The 19,968-nt window shown below is 40.0% G+C and overlaps 1 protein-coding gene and 1 long non-coding RNA gene across 15 annotated transcripts in view; one reads left to right on the top strand and one right to left on the bottom strand.

Moving 5' to 3' along the window:
• TRPM3 (transient receptor potential cation channel subfamily M member 3) overlaps nt 1–19,968 on the top strand; it is a 442,246-nt gene that overhangs the window by 414,614 nt on the left and 7,664 nt on the right. For 8 of the 13 annotated variants that reach the window (XM_065045970.1, XM_065045967.1, XM_065045966.1 and 5 more), the window contains 4 exons: nt 641–851; nt 10,301–10,451; nt 11,007–11,206; nt 12,404–12,536. In XM_065045970.1, coding sequence (XP_064902042.1) covers nt 641–851; nt 10,301–10,451; nt 11,007–11,206; nt 12,404–12,536 — 695 coding nt within the window. The remainder of the gene's footprint in view (nt 1–640; nt 852–10,300; nt 10,452–11,006; nt 11,207–12,403; nt 12,537–19,968) is intronic. The other 5 variants (XM_065045972.1, XM_065045968.1, XM_065045974.1 and 2 more) reach the window with 1 other exon arrangement.
• Nucleotides 16,664–19,968, bottom strand: part of LOC110360001 (uncharacterized) — a 32,328-nt gene continuing 29,023 nt past the window's right edge. For both annotated transcript variants that reach the window (XR_010468974.1, XR_002415614.2), the window contains exon 3: nt 16,664–17,266. This is a non-coding gene — a long non-coding RNA (uncharacterized LOC110360001). The remainder of the gene's footprint in view (nt 17,267–19,968) is intronic.

Genomic DNA, 19,968 nt, shown 5'->3' with positions numbered 1-19,968 from the left:
AAAGAAGAATAGAGTGTGTAGTCTGCTTCTTTTTTTTTTTAATGTGGCCTTTGTTGGACTCGCCTCACTAAGCTGATTTCTAGACCAGCCACTGTCACAGCTTTCCTTTCTCACTGGTTAACACCATGGTGTCCCTTATGTTGCTGTAACAGGCTGTTCTGCCACCCGCTACTCCTTATGTTAGATGCAGCTTCTCTCCTTTACTCCAAGACAATGACTACTAGTGAATAAAATAATCCATGTCAGCCCTTTTGTTTTGGTACAGTTTCCACTAGGTGCTATAAACAATACATCATCTCATGGCCCTTGCCCAGACCAGGCTGCTGATTCCAGTGAACCTGTATTCTTGTTTAGGCAACTGGTGTGACCAGATGGTATCTTGTATTTTCAAGCCTATTCATAACATGTAAATTGTTCTTAAAAGCAACACTGGGTAAAACCAAGGACACAATAATACCACTTCATTTATTTGAAAATGAAACTTCTGTATAAAACTGAGACTGGTTTTTCAAAATTGGTTTTTGAAAATTCTAAGATTTACAAACTTTTTTTTTCAGCATATAGTAATAGGAATATGTACAAATAAGTTCCTCTAATTCTTGTTCCTTCTCTTTCTTTCTTTTCCTGTTTTTACATTCAGATGATAGACATGATGTACTTTGTCATCATCATGTTGGTAGTTCTGATGAGCTTTGGTGTGGCAAGACAGGCTATTCTCTTCCCCAATGAGGAGCCTTCATGGAAGCTGGCAAAAAACATTTTTTACATGCCTTATTGGATGATCTATGGGGAAGTGTTTGCAGACCAGATAGACCGTAAGCAAGTTTATGATTCTCATACTCCAAAGTCAGGTATCCAACTTTGATCAGATGATGTCTTATTAGATCATGTGTGTGTGTTCAATAAATGGCTCAGGATAGAGGAACTCATTCATCACAGAGAAGGGTCACAAAAACACTTTTTAAGCTAATATTGGACTATATTGGACTGTCAGTTTCAGAACATGCTTCTGGCGTCACTTCACAATTATTTAACCAGAAATCTGTAATGCTAACTGTAATGCTAAATTATCTTGCATATATGTAATGTTTTAAATGGTTCTTTTTTACCATTTGGGTGACAGGGATACCCTCCCAGGTATCCACCACAAGTCCATTGGTATACCTGGGACATAAAACTCACTTCTTTTTTTCTCATCCATTGGTTTGATTTTAGACCTAAATACTGTTTACCTAACTTCATACTGAGCATCAAGTCTAATATTACTGGGTTAGAACTCAGCTCCTGTACTTCATGAAGCTCTAATCCAGTGTGTTTCTTTTTCTCTCTTACCTAATGTTACCTACTCACTGTCAGTACCTTTACTCTAAACCATGTGATACAATTATTTTGGGACAGTAGATCCATTATTATAATTTTGCTTTATTTCTTTATGGAAAGGCAAGACTGTGCTTACATCAGTGCAAACAGAACGAAAGCCAGTATTTCATATCCTGTCTCCTCAGGGTTCATTTGGCTGGTGATCAGTAAAATACTGTTTTTCTATTTAAATTGAACCTCCTGGTGCCACTCAGTGCCTTATGCCAAAGGAGAGGGGTGGTCATGAGAAATGATGTGATAAATGCACAAACTAAGAAGCACAAACAATGCAGCTTTAGCAAACACTGACACCAAACTGATGTTCATCATTCCTACTTAAATATGTGCAAGCCTTGGCAGGATTTAGAAGTGAGTATATTTTCCAGTGGCAGATGGCATCCATTAAAGCTCTGTTTAGGATATTCCTTTTAATCCTATGTACCACGTTAAGAAGGGCAGTGTTTTCATAATTCATCTTCTGCTTGTTCAGTATTGACGAAGTTTGAACAGCAAAAATGTGTTGTTTTTCTCCTGAGCTGGTTAAGGTAATAAATTTCTCTGTATCACCAATAATCCCCCCAACTTAATCAAGTATCTAGTGGACAGAGGTATACATATCACATGGCAGATATTTCAGCAGTTCCATGTTCATTTTTTCTCCTGGTTAGCACAGAATCATTACAGTGTATACAGATGAAACTTCTTTTTTATGTTTACTTCCCTGCTTTGTTTTCAGAGGCAGCATGGCATGCAAGGAAGTAAATAAAACCCTTGAATCACAAAGCTTCTCATTGAGTTTAGCTTTTTACCTGACTCCCTCATTTTTATCCTTTTTACTTTCCTTTTCTTTTGAAAAATTCATTTCATTCCAAAGGCATAATAGCTGGGGATATAAAACTTCATCTTGCTCTAAAAGCACCATAGAGGGATAAAGGTTTATCCCATTAAACTATGACTTCATTCCACAAGCAGAATTCTACCTGTCCCTCTACAAGTGGCCATTTATTGATGTTGTACTAAATAACTACCATAGTGCAACAAACATGGCAATTGGCTGAATAAAAAGTTCTTGGTATGTTTTTAAATGAAGTGCTGATTATAGTTTAGAACCCCAAAACCTGAGAAACTGAAGTGTCTTTGAATGAAGTGTGGTTTTTAAATATGAAAAGAGGGTGGCAGGCTCCATACCCTTGCAGGAGGATTTAGGGATAGTCTTGTGTGTTATTCAGATGCCCAACATTTAAACCTTGAAAAAAGACACAATAATTACTCCAGAGGCTTAGAGGAAGCAAAATTCCTGATGGTTTCTACTCCAGCTGTAAGTGTAGACATGTTGTTTTTCTGTCTCTGTGAAGGAAGCTAGGAGTTGCAGCAAAAGTGGTGATGCCACCTAGTTCTTCCTTCCTAAGAGACAGATGATGCAGGGAATTAGAATCTGCCACTCTTTCAGTACAAAATATGTGCAATATGTCATGTCTGTCTGAGGCTCGGTTGTCTCACAAATGTTACCTCTGGAGTAGACTGAGAGCATGAGCAAATGATTGATTGATGATGTTGTTATACAAAGTGACCTAATTGGCACTCAAAAAGTTTTACTAGTATACTTAGATTTTTTTCACTATTTGGAAATTTGTCGATTTATCTATTTTCTAAGTTGTTCTAAGCTAAATCAGCCACTGTATTCATGTTAGAGTACTACAATGTTTGTACTTTCTCAAATTAGATACACGTGTTCTAAGACTGTTATGCTACATCTAAACTGCAACTGAATTTTATAACTTTGAACAGATTTTTTTAATTACTATTATTTTAGTAAACCAAAAGGGTTTCTTTGTACTTTGGTTTTTAATATTGTAATGTTATTTGCAAGTTTGGGATTCAACAAAAGTGGTCATCTTTGAAATATAAACACATTTGAGCCACACTCCTGGAGTTTATCCTGATGTCTGAGAAATGTACAAAAAAAAAAAAAAAAAAAAAAAAAAGTGTGCTACTCTAAAATTGCTAACATACTTTTAAAAAAACATTTATTTTATTTTCTGTTGATTTGTGAAGCATGCCATTAAGGCTGACCAGATACAACACCTGGATCCATCTCATTAGCTGGCAGCCTTTCCATCCAGTGGGTCTACTCTGATTTTTATCTCAACACACTGTACTGTTAAAACACTAGCTAAATATATCACTCTAAAATAATGCATGACATACATTTACATTTTTTACCCATAATTTCTATATTCATTTTATTTTTTAAACACATATGTCAACTGGAGTGTGCATTAGTGTCCTGTTGGCATGTGATCTCATCTTCAACTCAAAAGTGGGGACAGAACTATATCCTCACTTCTGGGAGTATGAATACGCTATTCAATGGTGTGGTTTATTATCAGTGTTGTACATAATTACTACATTCCTACAAATTCCTGACTATCAACCAATTGTAAAGGGGGAAAAAAAATAAAACACAAAGTAAATATTTTAGGACTGTGTTCAAATTTTCAGGTAAATTCAACGAAAAGAGCAAAACCAATCCCCAGTTAGGTCCTCTCAGACTGACAGCTTATCACATCCACATTAAGTGGGGGAGGAAGGGGAACCTGGGTCAGGGAAATGGTGATGGTGATATGTAACTGTCTCAATTTTAGGCTGCCTTTCCTAATCCAGCTGAGTCTTGTGCTGCCCAGTGGCATCCACAGGGCATCAGTCAGCCCCTTATCTACTTCAGAGAATGCCCATCCATAAGGAAATGTGCAAACACTGTAAAAAATCTCTCCCTCTGTTCTCCTCACGTGTTTTGGCACTATTGCTGGCAATTTTAGCCAAAAAAAATCACAACACAGTTGTCACATGCAAAGAACTTTGTTTTCACCTACCTGGCCCTCCAGAATATTATGAACACAGAAGTATGTAAGAAATGCTAAAGACGGAAGGATTATCCTGGGAGTGAGTTTGCTTGGCAAAAAATCTAGATGGGTGGCATAAATGGCAACTTGAGAAATGGCAGTCACCTGTAGACAATCATCATCAGACCTCACATTTTCCTATATTCAGAAGACAAAGCAACTGAGATTGCTGTTAGCCGACATGGGTTTGGGTTTTTTGGTTTGGGCTGTTTTTCAGATTTGCCTGGTGTCTCACATGTCAGATTTGCATCTGGATTTTCTTTCCAGCTGACAGTATTTCCAAGTGCCATCTGGAATCTCAAGATCAGTCTGAGTTGTGTTTTTCCCCTGTGCCAAGTCCCTTATTGGAAAAACCTACCTAGTTTCAGAGAAAAAGATGGAGCCTCCTTCTCTTTCACTTGTATTAAAGGAATGCCAAGTAACCAGAATGCAGTTGTTTCAGAAGATGAGGGGCAATTATACTCAGGTTTTAACTATCCAGTGAACTTAAGAGGAAAGTATAATTACTACAAAAGACTTGTAAAAATTATTTAAATTTCTTAGTCTGTTAGATTTATTTATTAAATTCTTGAAGGTTTCTTAGTGTAAATGAAAATTTTATACTGAATTAATACTTTTCATGTCTCTGTAGAGGCTTCCTGTACAGGCTGGTTTTTGTGTGGATCATTCAGGCATTAGAACAAACAGAGCAACTTTGCACATACCTATGCTTTTTTTTTTTAATCTGTGTTGCAGCTCTGCAGCACAGGTAGTATTTTCAGCATTGTTAGATAAAAGCAGAGGATAAAATTTGTGCAGAGCCTACACACCAGTTTGAAAGTCTCTCTGGCCTTAGTTGCAGTAGTATTCCCCTTCCTAGCTTTTCTTTGAGGTTATCTTTTGGGTTCCGTTTGGTTGGATATTTTTAATGTGCGAGGAAGGAGGAGGGAGAAAGCACTAGAGAGAAAAAGAAAAATATAGGGATTTACTATAAATTATGATCTAAATGCCAGCAGGTTGGAGAGACTCTTCAACGTCATTTTTAATGTAGCTGAGGGCACTAAGCAACGTGTAAGGTCACAATGCTGTAGTTAAAGTAACTTTTTTGAAGTAATGAGACACCATTCAATTCTCTAGATATTTCTGATTAAGGTCATAGAAGTAGTGTGAGATTCAGAGTTCCCAGAGTTCAGTATTTTCTCTGTCGGTGAAGGAGTGGTCAGGCCTAGGAAGCTGGATTGGCCTTTTTCAGTATTCAGCAGTCTGGCAAGTTGGTGAGGTTGCTGAGGTATTTGCTTAAAAAAATTGTACAATGCTTCCACATCATCTGGGTTCAGTGCAAACAAAAATTGAAAGGTGCCTATATACTCATAATCAGGGTGATGAAAGCATATTTAAAATGTCCAGACTTGAATTAAAAAAAAAAAAAGCAGGTTTGTTAGTTAAGACATACTTACTGGTTTCCCTCTTCTTTAGAATTGTGATCATCTGAACCCATTCCACAGTTTCCTGTGATTTCAAACAAATCAACCTGTATTGTAAGATTGATATCCACTTTTACCTTGAGAAGTTTTCATCAAACGTAAACAGCTATTTGGTAACAAAGTTGTTCAGTTATGTACATTTCTCTCTCCATTATTTCCCACAACTGCTCTGGCAGGGTGCAGCTGGGGGAAGAGTCATGACACAGAAATTCCCAAGCCCTCCACCCAATACACACTAAAAATGAGCAGTGCCAGTGTCATAACAGTAATTACAGTGGAGAAAGAAATTCTTCTAAAGCTTTGCCACCACTTTAGGCCTGAAACACACAGAGCCATGGGTTACTGCTCTTTGCAACTATTTGCTGGCCAGGAAAGAGGAAGGGTTAGGTATGTAGCAGGAAAGGCCCACATAGGAAACTGTAAATGGGAGCCAGGAAGGAAAAATGAGCACAGGAGGAGACTGTGAAAAGGGAAACAAGAGATGCAAAAAATACGTACATCCGCAGATGTCTGAAGGCAATATTTGACACTGAGTGAAGTTAACATATGTAATTGAAATTAGAACTCCAGACATGTATTATTTTCTGAAGGCTGAGCTCTGGACTTAATGTCTGACCTTTATCCAGTGGCCTGTTTGTATCGGATTGATCAGGATTTTCAGCTGCCTGAAATAGTTATGCTAATAGAATTTACTTCAACAAAACATTTCATTAGAATTAGTTACTTATGTATTTTTTGTTAAAGTGGGTCTGTAATGTAAAAAGATGAGCATGTTTTCACACATTAATACTGTGCTTTGAAAAAGTTCTTACAATACACTACTGCGCAAACTACAAAAATTACTGCATTTTGCAAAACATAATTAAAATGGTTAAACCACGTTACAAGTAAAAAGCAGGTGGGGATCTCTTGGGGATGAGGCACAAGACTAACCAAGTGAAAGATTTGGCTTTATGTAAAGTGTAGAGTTACCATGGTGGGAGCCCCAGGACGCTGACACTGACCAAATGGGGACCCGATGCAGTGGAGCCCTGCTCGGGAGAGAAGCTCAAGGGAAAGCACTGCAGGACTGGATAATAACACTTGTGCAGATTAACAGATCCTGCATATGCAATGTCCTGTTTTGCTCGTTAAAGAACTTGCAGGTGTAACACCGGTATTATTGTCCAAATTCTGAGATCCGCAGCTGGCCGTCATGTCAGTGCCTGTGCAGGGGTATGTGCAGACGGGGGGGAAGCGAACTGTGTCAGGTTATCATAACAAAGAGATAAAATACGTGCTTCAGACGAGGGTGGCAAACTGTCATGGGTTGCTGTAACAAAGTCTTCTCAAACCCTACAAAAAGAATTCTAATTTCTTAAATGTAAATACATCAGTGTGTCCTGGCAGCCAAGAGGGCCACCCGTGTCCTGGGTGCATCCAGCACAGCATTGCCAGCCAGGCAGGGAGGTGATTGTCCCGCTCTGCTCTGCACTGGTGTGGCGTCACCTGGAGCACTGTGTGCATGTCTGGGCAACACATGATAAAAAGGTTATAAAGCTACTGGAGAGTGTCCAGAAGAGGCTACGAAGTTGGTGAAGGGTTTGGAGAGGAAGCATAGGAGGAGCGATTATGAGTCACTTGGTTTGTTCAGCCTGGACGAGACTGAGGGGAGACCTCATGGTGGCTACAGCTTCCTCACAAGGGGAGGAGGAGGGGCAGGTGCCAAGCTCTTCTCTCTGATGACCAACAACAGAACCCGAGGAAATGGCAGAAAGATGTCCCAGGGGAGGTTTAGGTTGGACATTAGGAAAAGGTTCTTCCCCCAGAGGGTGGTGGAGCACTGGAACAGGCTCCCCAGGGAGGTGTCACAGCCCCAAGCCTGACAGTGTTCAAGAAAAGACTGGACAACACCCTCAGACACATGGTGTGAACTGTGGGGTTGTCATATTGCAGGGACAGGAGTTGGACTCTATGATCCTTGTGGGTCCCTTCCAACTTAGGGCATTCTATGATTCTGAGATCTCAAAAGACTATTAATGCTACTTTTAGCATCCTTCCAGAGTCCTCTGTCCTTCTTCACAGAGAGATTACTGTTTCTGGTTTCCTGGCAGTAGTTACTTTAAACAAACAGTTTATTTAATAGTGGGAAAAATAATTTAAAATTAATGTTATAGTTTAAAGATGCAGGAGTATGTTCAATTATGTGTAGCGGAACGCAGGCTTCTGCATTTTGGACACACATCATACACATTCTCACGTAGCTGAGGACATGAAGATTAAGTGGTGGCTTAGTTCTCCCTTAAGTAAGGCGTGAGATTAGTATCCCCTTATTATTTAAAAAATGTTCTTGCAACAACGTGCAAAACAGAAGAATGTTTGCCAGCATTCAGGACATGTGGAACATCTATGCATGTATAGGATAGACTGTGGCAACCTTTCTTTGTAGGAAGTCGAATTTGGCCTTCACTGTGTGGCATAAACTGGCACGGATGCATTAAATGTACTCTAAATAGTCTGTTGTAGGAAAATAAAGCTAGGGAAATATTTTTTCTCTTGGTAGTTGTCAAAGCTGATTTTTTTTTTTTTATTAAATTATCTTTTTCTAATTAAAAAAAAAAAAAAAAGGGATAATGGAATTCTAACCAAACTTGAGCTAGCTTTTGATCTCATTGATCTAGGGTTTAAAATATGCTTTTCATCTATCAGTATTTCTCTCATTGCTATAAAAGACATTGTTTCTTCTGTTCTTCAGCACTGAAAAGGACAACAGGTTTTATCAACTGATAGAGTGGTTGTTCCGTCACTGGTGAAATCGTGATGGCTTTCAGTACCGTGTTGCATTGGACTTTGTAGTTCTGAATCAGCAGATGAGCAAATTAGTGTTTCCACACAGACAGAAATGTATGTCCCACATTGAGTGCTGATACCAGGAGGTATTTGATGTCCCGGTTTCTGCTGGCTGAAGCCTGGGTGCACATACCCCACACTCATAGCAGCTCGCAGACAGCATTTTGAACGTCTAAATGAAACCACTGCTTGGAGCAGTGCGGGAAACATTAAGTCAGCATGGTTTTAAAATTATCTGCAAGGTGATGCTTTCTGAGAAACAAATAATTACCTACTCTCAGCCTATTCCAGTAATATCATGGTTTGTTTGTTTTTTTAAGTAGGAAGGACTAGTGACACCACAGGTCCAGACACAACACAGCTGCTTGTAAAAGCAGTATTGCTTCTATTTGGCTTTGGCATTTCTTTTTCCATGAGTTGAGTATTTTGGGGAGAATTCTAGTCTGAAGCTGATGTATCATGTATTCTTCTGTTCCATATGGCTATAATATTTCTATAGGTAATAGCCTAACAGCTATATGTAATGCCCAAAACCAAGTATCCAAATCACACATAATATCAAAAGATTGCCAGTACAGATACCCACAGTTGAATCGCATGTTCTGTGAACCAAGTTTAGAAGGACCTTTTTGAGAAGAAGGAATAGTTGGTATTGGAAGTCATAGATTTGTTGATACATGCTGTAATTTTACAAAACTCATGGCACTGGCAAACTTTGTTCTCCATGAAGTCAATGGGAAACTCTCATTCAGATCAGCAGGAACTGAGCCAACGTTGAGCACTTTGAAAATTCCTCACTTCTTTCTGATGGGGACAAGGGGAAGCTAGCTGTAGTGGTTTGCAAAATTTACTAAAATGGTTTTGTATATGTAAGCTGCTGCTTCAGCTTTCTTGAAGACCTAATGGCAGAAGTAGTTTGGATCACTAGGATTGGAGCTCGGAAGACATAAAGTGAACGCAGAGTTGCAAATGCAGATCACCTGCTACGCCACATGAATACATGTAAAAAAAAAAGTCAAGAAAAACTATTTCACAATGTTTTCTCTGCCCTTGCTTCAGTTCTACAACATTAATACTGAGAACGTTTTGGTTCCAAAGTATTTGGGGAAGAAACAGGTGGCAGCTCTGCTGCCTACATGTCCCTTTAGCTGGTAAAGACTTGATAATCTTCCCCACTGTTTCTAGGCATGCAGTCAAAAGTTCTTAATAGCAGAGGGTCATTTTGAATATCTCCCAGAAGGGCTTGGGGCAGTGCAGTGCACAGCAATAAATGTCTGCTCTTTAATTTACTTTCATATTCTTCTTTTTCCTTACACAATTTGTCACAGCCCTCTCTATCAATCAAAAAAGAACAAGCTTTCACCATTAAAAAATAATGCATAAGCTTGCTTCCAGGATTAAACATTTTGATAATTCTATTTGCACAACCACTAATTACTAGCAGAGTACCACAATATTCTAGCTGTATATAACCAGGCAGCTTACTCACACCAGGCATGTCTCCTGCAATTTCTGAGGGGAGTATCTCGATATTCATGGCCAATAACACACAACAACAAGAACTGCAGCTTCTAAAATCTGTGCTAGCAAGTGCAAACTTCTTGGGGGGGATCATCAATGCCACTGTTACTTGAAAGATATTGCTTTGGCAGACAGGCCTTTATAAATATTTAAATATTTCTGTAAAAAGCACTGAAAAAATAAGATTCATTCCCATTTTGCATTTTTTTGCATTTTTGTCCCCAGCTCCTTGTGGTCAAAATGAAACCAGAGAAGATGGCAAAATAATCCAGCTACCCCCCTGCAAGACAGGAGCATGGATCGTTCCTGCCATCATGGCCTGTTACCTCTTGGTTGCAAACATCCTTTTGGTGAACCTCCTCATTGCTGTTTTCAAGTGAGTGACACATTGCAAAGTATGGAGGGGCAGGGGGGATGATGGACATTATTCACCGCCCAAGAAGGCTGCTAAGCTGAAGACTTTGGCTGAGACCCATTTTCAGAGGATGTGAGGGTGAGAGGGAAAGAAGCTTGTCTCCAGGGAATGAGGGAAATGCCAAGTTTTTCACATTGTCTTGTTTCCAAGGACAGACACCCAGCAGGAATTGGGGCAGAGAAGCCAAAAAACTTAAAGTTCAGTTATGTCCTCATTCCCTCCCAATATGGAAAAGAAGAATAAAAATACTTCCCTGTCTCGCTGGGTTGTTGTAAGACAGTGTTTGTACAGAGCAGATATACAGAGCAGTAAGATACTTTGAAATGGCTGACTACCACTCTGCTTTACAGAAGCACAAACGTATTCATTTATTTTGCTGTTCTTCCTCTTTTTGTGACAAGGTAACATTTGCCACTACTAATGAAATGTCTTTAGTTAAGGTGCTGTCCTATCATCTTCAGCAAAGTACCCAAAACCATTTCAGTCTGATGTTATTTTCCTCTTCTTGCCTTCTAGCAATACATTTTTTGAAGTCAAGTCCATATCCAACCAAGTATGGAAGTTTCAAAGATATCAGCTAATCATGACATTTCACGAAAGACCTGTTCTCCCACCACCTCTGATCATTTTCAGCCATATGACTATGATATTCCAGCACCTCTGCTGCAGATGGCGGAAGCATGAAAGTGACCCAGATGAGAGAGACTATGGATTAAGTAAGCCTTAGACAATTTACAGAGTGGAATTTTCCAATGTCCTTGGTAATATCTGGTGGTTGACAGGAATGAACGCTAAGTCCAGCACCTTCTTAACTTCTCCAGCAGAGAACTACTTTTAACTGCAAAAATTTTACCTGAATCAGTGAGTTTTACCTGCGTTGCACAACCCTTCGTTCTGCTCAGAGCATTAACGAGGTTATGTTTTCCCTGGGATTCTGAGGGGTTGTTCTCCACATTATTCCTTCAGAGCAAATGGGTTTGCTTTGCTGTTGCTAGCAGTCTGTTATTGATGGAATTTTTCTTGCAGTCCATCACAATTCCAGATCTCTGTTTTGTTTCTGAAAACACATAGCATTCCTGCTGTCTGAGCAAACAGCACATACTTCCCCACAACACACTTTTTGCCTAGATAAGCTGAGAGATGGTGAGAAGTAATTGTTTTGTAGACACATGTTCTTTTCCTGACACGGACTCAAACTGGAGGAGTAGTTTCTCCAAACACTTTAATGTGAACTCCCATAAGCACAATGGAAAACCTGTCAAATTATTTTGATAACACTTTCTCCCCTCTATCTAGTTCTTCAAAGCCAAAGATCTCCACCTCCTCCAGTGTTTATGCCAAAGGCAGGCAGCTAAGGGATGTGCATCTCTTCTCAACATTTGCCCATGCCACAGCCCTCTTCTCTATGAGGAAGAAGCCGAAGCCATGTGGTGGCACTGGAGATGCAAGATGCAACCAGACTGATCTCCTCCCACTCATATCACACTGTCTGCCACAGCCCTTGCTGCTGCCTGCAGATACCAGCTCTTGCCATGTCAAATAGACCCTCTGTACTCTCAGACTCCTTCCCTAGCAGTCTACTAATTTGATTATATTTATATTAGGTTACAGGTGGGCTTTGGCTCCCACCACCTCTCCAGGACGTGGCTGGCAGCTGTGTTTAGATCTCATGCAATCAAAACACATTCATGTTTGCTCAGCATTTGCCTGCTTAAGTGTTTCTGTCTCCACAATCATATGTAATTGAAGCCACTAATTTGGTAATTAGCTGTATCTATCTGCTTTCATACCAAAATGCCAGATAAATTTGAAGGCTGCTTTTGAAAGTTTAGTCCATGAATTCTACAAAAAGAATGTAGTTAATTTCATATGTTAATCTTTGCCAAATTCACATTTTTCCATTGTTTCCACAGAACTTTTCATAACTGAAGATGAATTGAAAAAAGTCCATGATTTTGAAGAGCAGTGCATAGAAGAATATTTTAGAGAAAAGGATGACAGATTCAATTCCTCCAATGATGAAAGAATCCGTGTCACTTCAGAAAGGTGCATTTTTTTGTTCGTTCTCTCATAAGTTGATCTGAATGCGTGTTTCTGTTGCCATTCTCAACCTTCCTTTTTCTTTCTTGTAAAGCAAAACATTTGAGGTATTTTTAATAAGTGTTAGCTAAAGGTGGTGGATTTCCAGTCTTCAAATTATCAGTCCTAAAAATTCAGAAATCTGTTCATATGCTGTGGTGTTTATTTGCTTTCATCACACAGCAGCTGAGCACCAGAGTTAAATTTTGAGGACAGTTTGTTTGATTCATAGCATCATTACCAGTAAATATTTTAGGGCAATATCCTAAGATATATTAATAAAACTTATGAACCACTGAATATTCCATTCCCAGTATACTCCACTTTAACTTGAGTAACAGAGCTCAGATGAGTTGTCATCATAAGCGATTACACAGATGTAACACTCTTCTCCTTATACATAATCTTCTAGCACTGGCCCTGATGCAGCTATGCCTAAAATATATCTTTTGTAGGCAAGGAAGCACACTTTTGATTTGGTCTTGGAATAAATCTATCCCAGAGCAAGATTAGCAGATATTTTGTCCTTTAATCATCTGCATTACTGAAAACAGCACTCTTATAACACATATTTTAGAAAAGGATATTAGAGATATGGTTAGGCTTAGAATGGCTTCCTCATAAAGAATGGCCAAGTAAACCAGCTCTGCTGGAAGAGACAAATGAGGAATTAAATGACAGAAGTCTTTATGAGTGCAAGGAGAGCGTGAGTAGAAATCATTTGTTTGCCATAGATCTTTCTCCAGAAAAAGATCTAGGGGAGCAACAGATTAATCCAGCAGCACTGCAGGGTTCAAAATAAACAAAAATAGATGATTTTTCATTCAGTAAGTAGTGAAACAGAACCAATTCTTGAAAGCTGATGAGGTCTAAAAGAAGTTGGTCATGTCAGACAAAAGTTCAAGCTGGTTCAAATAGAGCTTAGACAAGCTTATGGAAGGTTAAGTCCAGTAAGGATTGCTACATACAGGGAGATCATACTGAGCCCATGAAGTTCCTGTGCAGAAAATGACTGGAGAGAGAGAGAGAGAGAAGGAGACTGGGAAATATAAGGGAGGAAGGATTACATATACTTCAAAGTAAAATAGCGGGTTAAATTGATCTGTGGTCTAACTGAGTACCTTATTTCAGTGGTCAGAGAACTAACCTGAAAACCATAGATGCACATTCAAATCTCTGTTCATATACAGCTTTCTTTTTGCTGGGCAAGGAAAGAAGAGGCATGTTTGAAGCCTCTGTAAATATGCAATAATCCAGCTGAGACCTGTCCTACACTAGGCTAATGCTGTAAGTCCTTGAAAATGAATACATTACAGTCAGCCTTTGCACTCTGTGCTGGCCCTGTTTTATAGGAAAAGAGCTCTTATCTCTATTTTAAATGAATGACTTAAAGCATCTTGTTCGAGAAGAAAGCTCATGATTATGAATCCCAAATTAAGGCAAGCACCTGAGCCCCACAGATAAATAGTTCTTTAAAAATCCATTTACTTTAGCCAATAGCATAACGCAGAAACCAGCATATCCTAGTGCTGTACAGGAGACCCTGGTAATGACCCCATGGGGTACAGAGGCTGCTCCCCAATGCAAGCAATTGCAGCAATTAAATCAGAGGTGAATGCAGTTCTTATAATAGCTCTCTTCTTTCATTGCTAAACCAACCGCAATGCTGTACCACAAGAGGCAAGTGCAGATATTTATCATATAATCACAGAATGTCCTGAGTTGGAAGGAACCCACAAGGATCATCGAGTCCAACTCCTGTCCCTGCAATATGACAACCCCACAGTTCACACCATGTGTCTGAGGGTGTTGTCCAGTCTCTTCTTGAACACTGTCAGGCTTGGGGCCGTGACACCTCCCTGAGGAGCCTGTTCCAGTGCTCCACCACCCTCTGGGGGAAGAACCTTTTCCTAATGTCCAACCTAAACCTCTCCTGGCACATCTTCCTGCCATTTCCTCGGGTTCTGTCACTGGTCACTAAAGAGAAGAGCTTGGCACCTGCCCTTCCTCCTCCCCTTGTGAGGAAGCTGTAGCCACCATGAGGTCTCCCCTCAGTCTCGTCTTCTCCAGGCTGAACAAACCAAGTGACTTTAGCCACTCCTCCTATGGCTTCCCCTCCAAACCCTTCACCAACTTTGTAGACACTCTCCAGTAGCTTTATATCCTTTTTATCCTGTGGCACCCAGACCTGCACACAGTGCTCCAGGTGAGGCCGCACCAGTGCAGAGCAGAGCGGGACAATCACCTCCCTGCCCAGCTGGCAATGCTGTGCTGGATGCACCCAGGACACAGGTGGCCCTCTTGGCTGACAGGGCACTGTTGGATCATGTTCAACTTACCATCAACCAGAACCCCCAGATCCCTCTCCACAGAGCTGTTCTCCAGCATCTCATTCCCCAGCCTGTATGTACAGCCAGGGTTGCCACATCCCAGGTGCAAAATCCAGCACTTGCCCCTGTTAAACTTCATGTGGCTGGTGATTGCCTGGTTTTCTAAGTTCTCCCATGGGAAACAGGAGAGGTGCCTGAGGACTGGAGGAAAGCAAATATCACTCCAGCCTTCAAAAATGGCAAGAAGGAGGACCCGGGTAGCTATAGACTGGTCAGCCTCAACTCCATCCCTAGAAAGGTGATGGAACAACTTATCCTTGGTGACATCTCAAGGCATATCAAGGATAAGAGGGTCATTAGGGGCAGTCAACATAGCTTCACCAAGGGGAAGTCGTGCTTGACCAACCCCATAGCCTTTTATGAGGACATAACCAGGTGGATAGATGATGGCAGAGTGGTGGATGTGGTCTACCTTGACTTCAGTAAAGCATTTGACACAGTCTCCCACAGCATCCTTACAGCTAAACTGAGGAAGTGTTGTCTGGGTGAATGGGTAGTGAGGTGGACTGCGAACTGGCTGAAGGAAAGAAGCCAGAGAGTTGTGGTCAATGGGGCAGAGTCTAGCTGAAGATCTGTATCTAGTGGAGTACCTCAGGGGTCAGTACTGTGACCAGTATTGTTCAATATATTCATCAGTGACTTGGATGAGGGAATAGAGTGCACGGTCAGCAAGTCTGCTGATGACACTAAGCTGGGAGGAGTGGCTGACACACCAGAAGGCTGTGCTGCCATCCAGCGGGACCTGGACAGGCTGGAGAGTTGGGCAGGGAAAAATTTAATGAAATATAACAGGGGCAATTGTAGAGTCTTGCATCTGGGCAGAAACAAGCCCAGTTTCCAGTATAAGTCAGGGAATGACCTGTTGGAGAGCAGTGTAGGGAAAAGGGACCTGGGGGTCCTGGTGGACATCAGGATGACCATGAGCCAGCACTGTGCCCTTGTGGCCAGGAAGACCAATTGTATCATGAGGTGTATTAGAAGGAGGGTGGTTAGTAGGTCGAGGGAGGTTCTTCCCCTCTACTCTGCCCTGGTGAGACCGCATCTGGAATATTGTGTCCAGTTCTGGGCCCCTCAGTTCAAGAAGGAAAGGGAACCGCTGGAGAGGGTCCAGCATAGGGCAACAAAAATGATGAAGGGAGTGGAATATCTCCCTTATGAGGAAAGGCTGAAGGAGCTGGGTCTCTTTAGCTTGGAGAAGAGGAGACTGAGGGGTGACCTCATCAATGGGTGAGTGTCACGAGGATGGAGCCAGGCTCTTCTTGATGACAACCAGTGATAGGACAAGGGGCAATGGGTACAAACTGGAACAAAGGAGGTTCCACTTAAATATGAGGAGAAACTTCTTCACAGTGAGGGTGACAGAACACTGGAACAGGCTGCCCAGGGAGGTTGCGGAGTCTCTTCTCTGGAGACGTTCAAGCCCGCCTAGGCTCATTCCTGTGTAACCTCATCTAGGTGTTCCTGCTCTGGCAGGGGGATTGGACTAGATGATCTTTTGAGGTCCCTTCCAATCCCAAACATTCTGTGATTCTATGATTCTGTAAGTGGTCTTAGGGTCCAGGTGGGAATGTGGCCAGGACAACCCAATGTCCTCAGCTGGCAGGAAGCACCACACCTAGAAAAATTGGCTGGCTACTTCTATCAGCAATGCTTTACCAAAAGATGTTAAGTAAAGTACCAATGTCCTGTTACAGGCTTGGGAACTGCTGTCTATGTTTTATTTTAATAAAACCATTCTCCTGTCACCTATAACAAGCAGGGTGGATATCCCTCTAAGTAACTTTCAGTGTCCACAGTTTTCATGGCATTGAAAAGGATAGTGAAGTATAAATGATACCTTAAAACTGAAAAGAGTGCCTTACTTCTGTTAAAACATTACTTCAATTGAATTATTGATGAACTGATGTACAACAGCTAAATATGAATATAACCAAAATGAATGCCAGCAAAAGCCATAACCTCCCAAACCATAATTATAATTAAAAAGCTTATCACAGGTAATATAACATTTTTGCCATGTTCCCAGGTCTGACCTTTTATGTTTTCTTCCTGGTCACTGAATATTATCCTTAGATAGCCCATGTGTGTTTCACTATTGGAAATTTTTGAGCTTGAGCAGAACACACTTGAAACACTTTTTACATGTAGCCACCTCTTCTTCTGTTCTCATCCACATCTGCCAGGATGGCTTGGCACTTTCTCATATATTGGATAAATATTGCTGTGAGGAAAAGCACAGGTGAAGCAGATGCATCATACATGGATATTGTGAGATTTGCCAAAAGGTTTATACTTTCTCCAATACACCTGCAAAATAAAAACAAAATCAAAAATTATTTTGAAGTCATGTTTCAAAATGGTTCCTGAATGAAATACAGCTCTATCTGTCCATTCCCTGAGTGCAAGATAACCCACCAACATGGGAAAATAGAACATTTCCTTTATTAAAACACCTTAAGGACCAGAATATGACCATATTTATCCAGAACGTATCCTCTTATGTCCACAGTGTTTGGCTGACGTGATTTTATCATGTTTCTAGCAGGATTACTCCCCAAGCATGGTGCTGTTCTGTGTGGTGAATGATTGCAGAACTGAACTTCCAATTAATATAAGGGAATAGCACTAATTAACTATTTGTTACAAAGTCTGGGAGTGGCCATATGCAATATATTTGACAAAAGGTGACTAAATTTATTTAATAGTTTGGATGAGATCATCCCTCAAGCTTTCTTTTTGTGAATAAAATTTTATAGTCAGGTCCATCCAGTGTAAATACATGTATATATTTCTTAGTTATCTATGCACATCCCTGGGTAACTCTGGTTTCTGAACCCAGACTACACTATTCTTATCTTGTTGAGTTGCTATATAAATTTCCCACTACTATCAATGTAATCACATCTGCAATTATTTCCATAGCAACCAACAGACCATGTAACTCAAAAGTCTCTCTTCATCTTGGCCAGCAATACCAACACTCTTACATTCTGTGCCTCTGGCAGTAGATAATGGGTCATGTTCAGGGAAGGCAGACAAATATTTGAATGTTTACCAGTAAGGTGTGACTCTAGGTTCTTCTTGGGATGCATTAGCTGTGTTCAGTAGCATCACACTCATGTGAATATAGTATGCACATCTTATCTCACTATGGACAATTATATTCCAGATACAAATAAGTAACCAAGTGCAATAATAAAAAATAATAAAAAAATTAAAATTATGGATTATTAAATTTTAAACAAATAAATAAAGAATTTGTAAAACCCTATAAATTCATTCCAGTTCTTGGGTAACTGTTGCTGCAGTGAATGTTTTTTCTTGGTTATAATCTGGGCATTCTCAAGTAAAATCCAGGAGGTTTTTCAAATTGTTCCATATGTCTGACAGCCCTCAAGTTGTGATGTTATATCTGTTCATCATCTTCGAGCAGTTGTTACAGAATCCAAATGTGTGATAAGGCACTCAGTTATTAGCTGATAAATATTTCAAAACTACAACTGTTTTTATAAAATAGCAGTTCAGATAACTAATAACATGAGTGAAAATTCAACGGCTTCCCATATAAGCTGCTCTGTCACTATGGAATTGTATTGTGTGCTTGCAATAACATGAATCTATTTTGTTGGAGAAGCTAGTAGACCTACAGGTAGACTGCTGCTTAAATGATAATAAGATGAGTGGAACAAGATTCTTTGAAACTACCAATTCTTTTCTTAGGAATGATTACTTGATCTTTCATCTGTTGAAGTCTGATGACAGCAATACAGTTACTGCTTCACATTTGATTTGCTCTGCTTGTGCTTTCAAAATTCACGATCTTCAACAGAAAAAGCCCATACTTCACAGGAATGTGAGACTTGCTGTAGGGAGTGGTGTCACACTCCTCCCTCTCCTCTCTTGTGTGGGTGGGTTCCTGTTGCTCATCACCATGAGGCAGTCAGACCTCAGTGTTTCACCAGCTAAAGTTCTGTGCTCTAATTAACAAGACATTAATGCTGCCCAATTTGTTGCTAAAATCTGGCTTCCCTTTGGGTGACTAAGAGTGCTTATGGTGTTGCCAGTTCCAGGCCACTTGTCCCGTTAGAATTTCAACTAGCAGTAGTAGAACATTATATTTATCTCATCAGAAATCCTGGCTATGATGATTGACAGGGTGCTTATTAGCATTTGAGTATGAGTTGCACTAACAGGCAGAGAGTAAGAGACTTGTGAAGATAAATGTGTGGAAATCTTGCCATTTGGTGTTCATCACCTCTCTGTTCATTTTTCAGTGTCTACAGGAATGGGGAAAACCAGAACTGTAACGTTAAAAATCAGACAAAGATAACTATATAAATGCATTTCTTTTAGTACTTCTTTGGTAGATAATGGAGGTTGCTGGTCTACCCTAGGGACTGAAACCAGAGAAAATAATTATAAGAAATTTCATATGTGCTAAAGGCAATTTAATTGTGTAAAATTAGAGGACTCCATATAAATCCTTCATTTTCTGGCATTTTAGAAGCCAAAAAATTGAAATGATTGAAAGCCACCAGCATAAATTAGTGTACAATTCACCTTACAGTCAAAAATATTTTAAAATGAGACAGATCAACAGTCTAGAATGGATATGCTAAAGTTTCAATTAGGGTCACACATTCAATTATTACCTATTAATACTTTACCTGTCTATTTATTTATATATTATGATAGGTAGCTAAGAAGTAACTATCCATCAGTTAAATCCCTAACCTATTAACACAGACTGCCCAAAGCACAGTCACAGTAATGGTGTAATCTTAGTGTGTGTACCCTTTTGTAGGCTGTATTTGGTTTGATCAGTGCTCTCCTCCTTGCAGGTTTCATGCACACTTTACTTGAGATTAGCCACATTCAATACAATAGCTGACACTTCCTTTTTTTTTCTTTTTTTTTTTTTTTTTTTTGCTATAAATCTAAGCTAAAAATTAATCAGAGAACAAATAAACTGTCTCATTAGGTGCACATAGCAGTAGGTGGTGCAAATT

The sequence above is a fragment of the Columba livia genome, chromosome Z, assembly GCF_036013475.1.
Source record: "Columba livia isolate bColLiv1 breed racing homer chromosome Z, bColLiv1.pat.W.v2, whole genome shotgun sequence".
NCBI lineage: Eukaryota > Metazoa > Chordata > Aves > Columbiformes > Columbidae > Columba > Columba livia.
The sequence above is the reverse complement of the archived record's forward strand: the minus strand, read 5'-3'. Positions and strand labels throughout refer to the sequence as shown.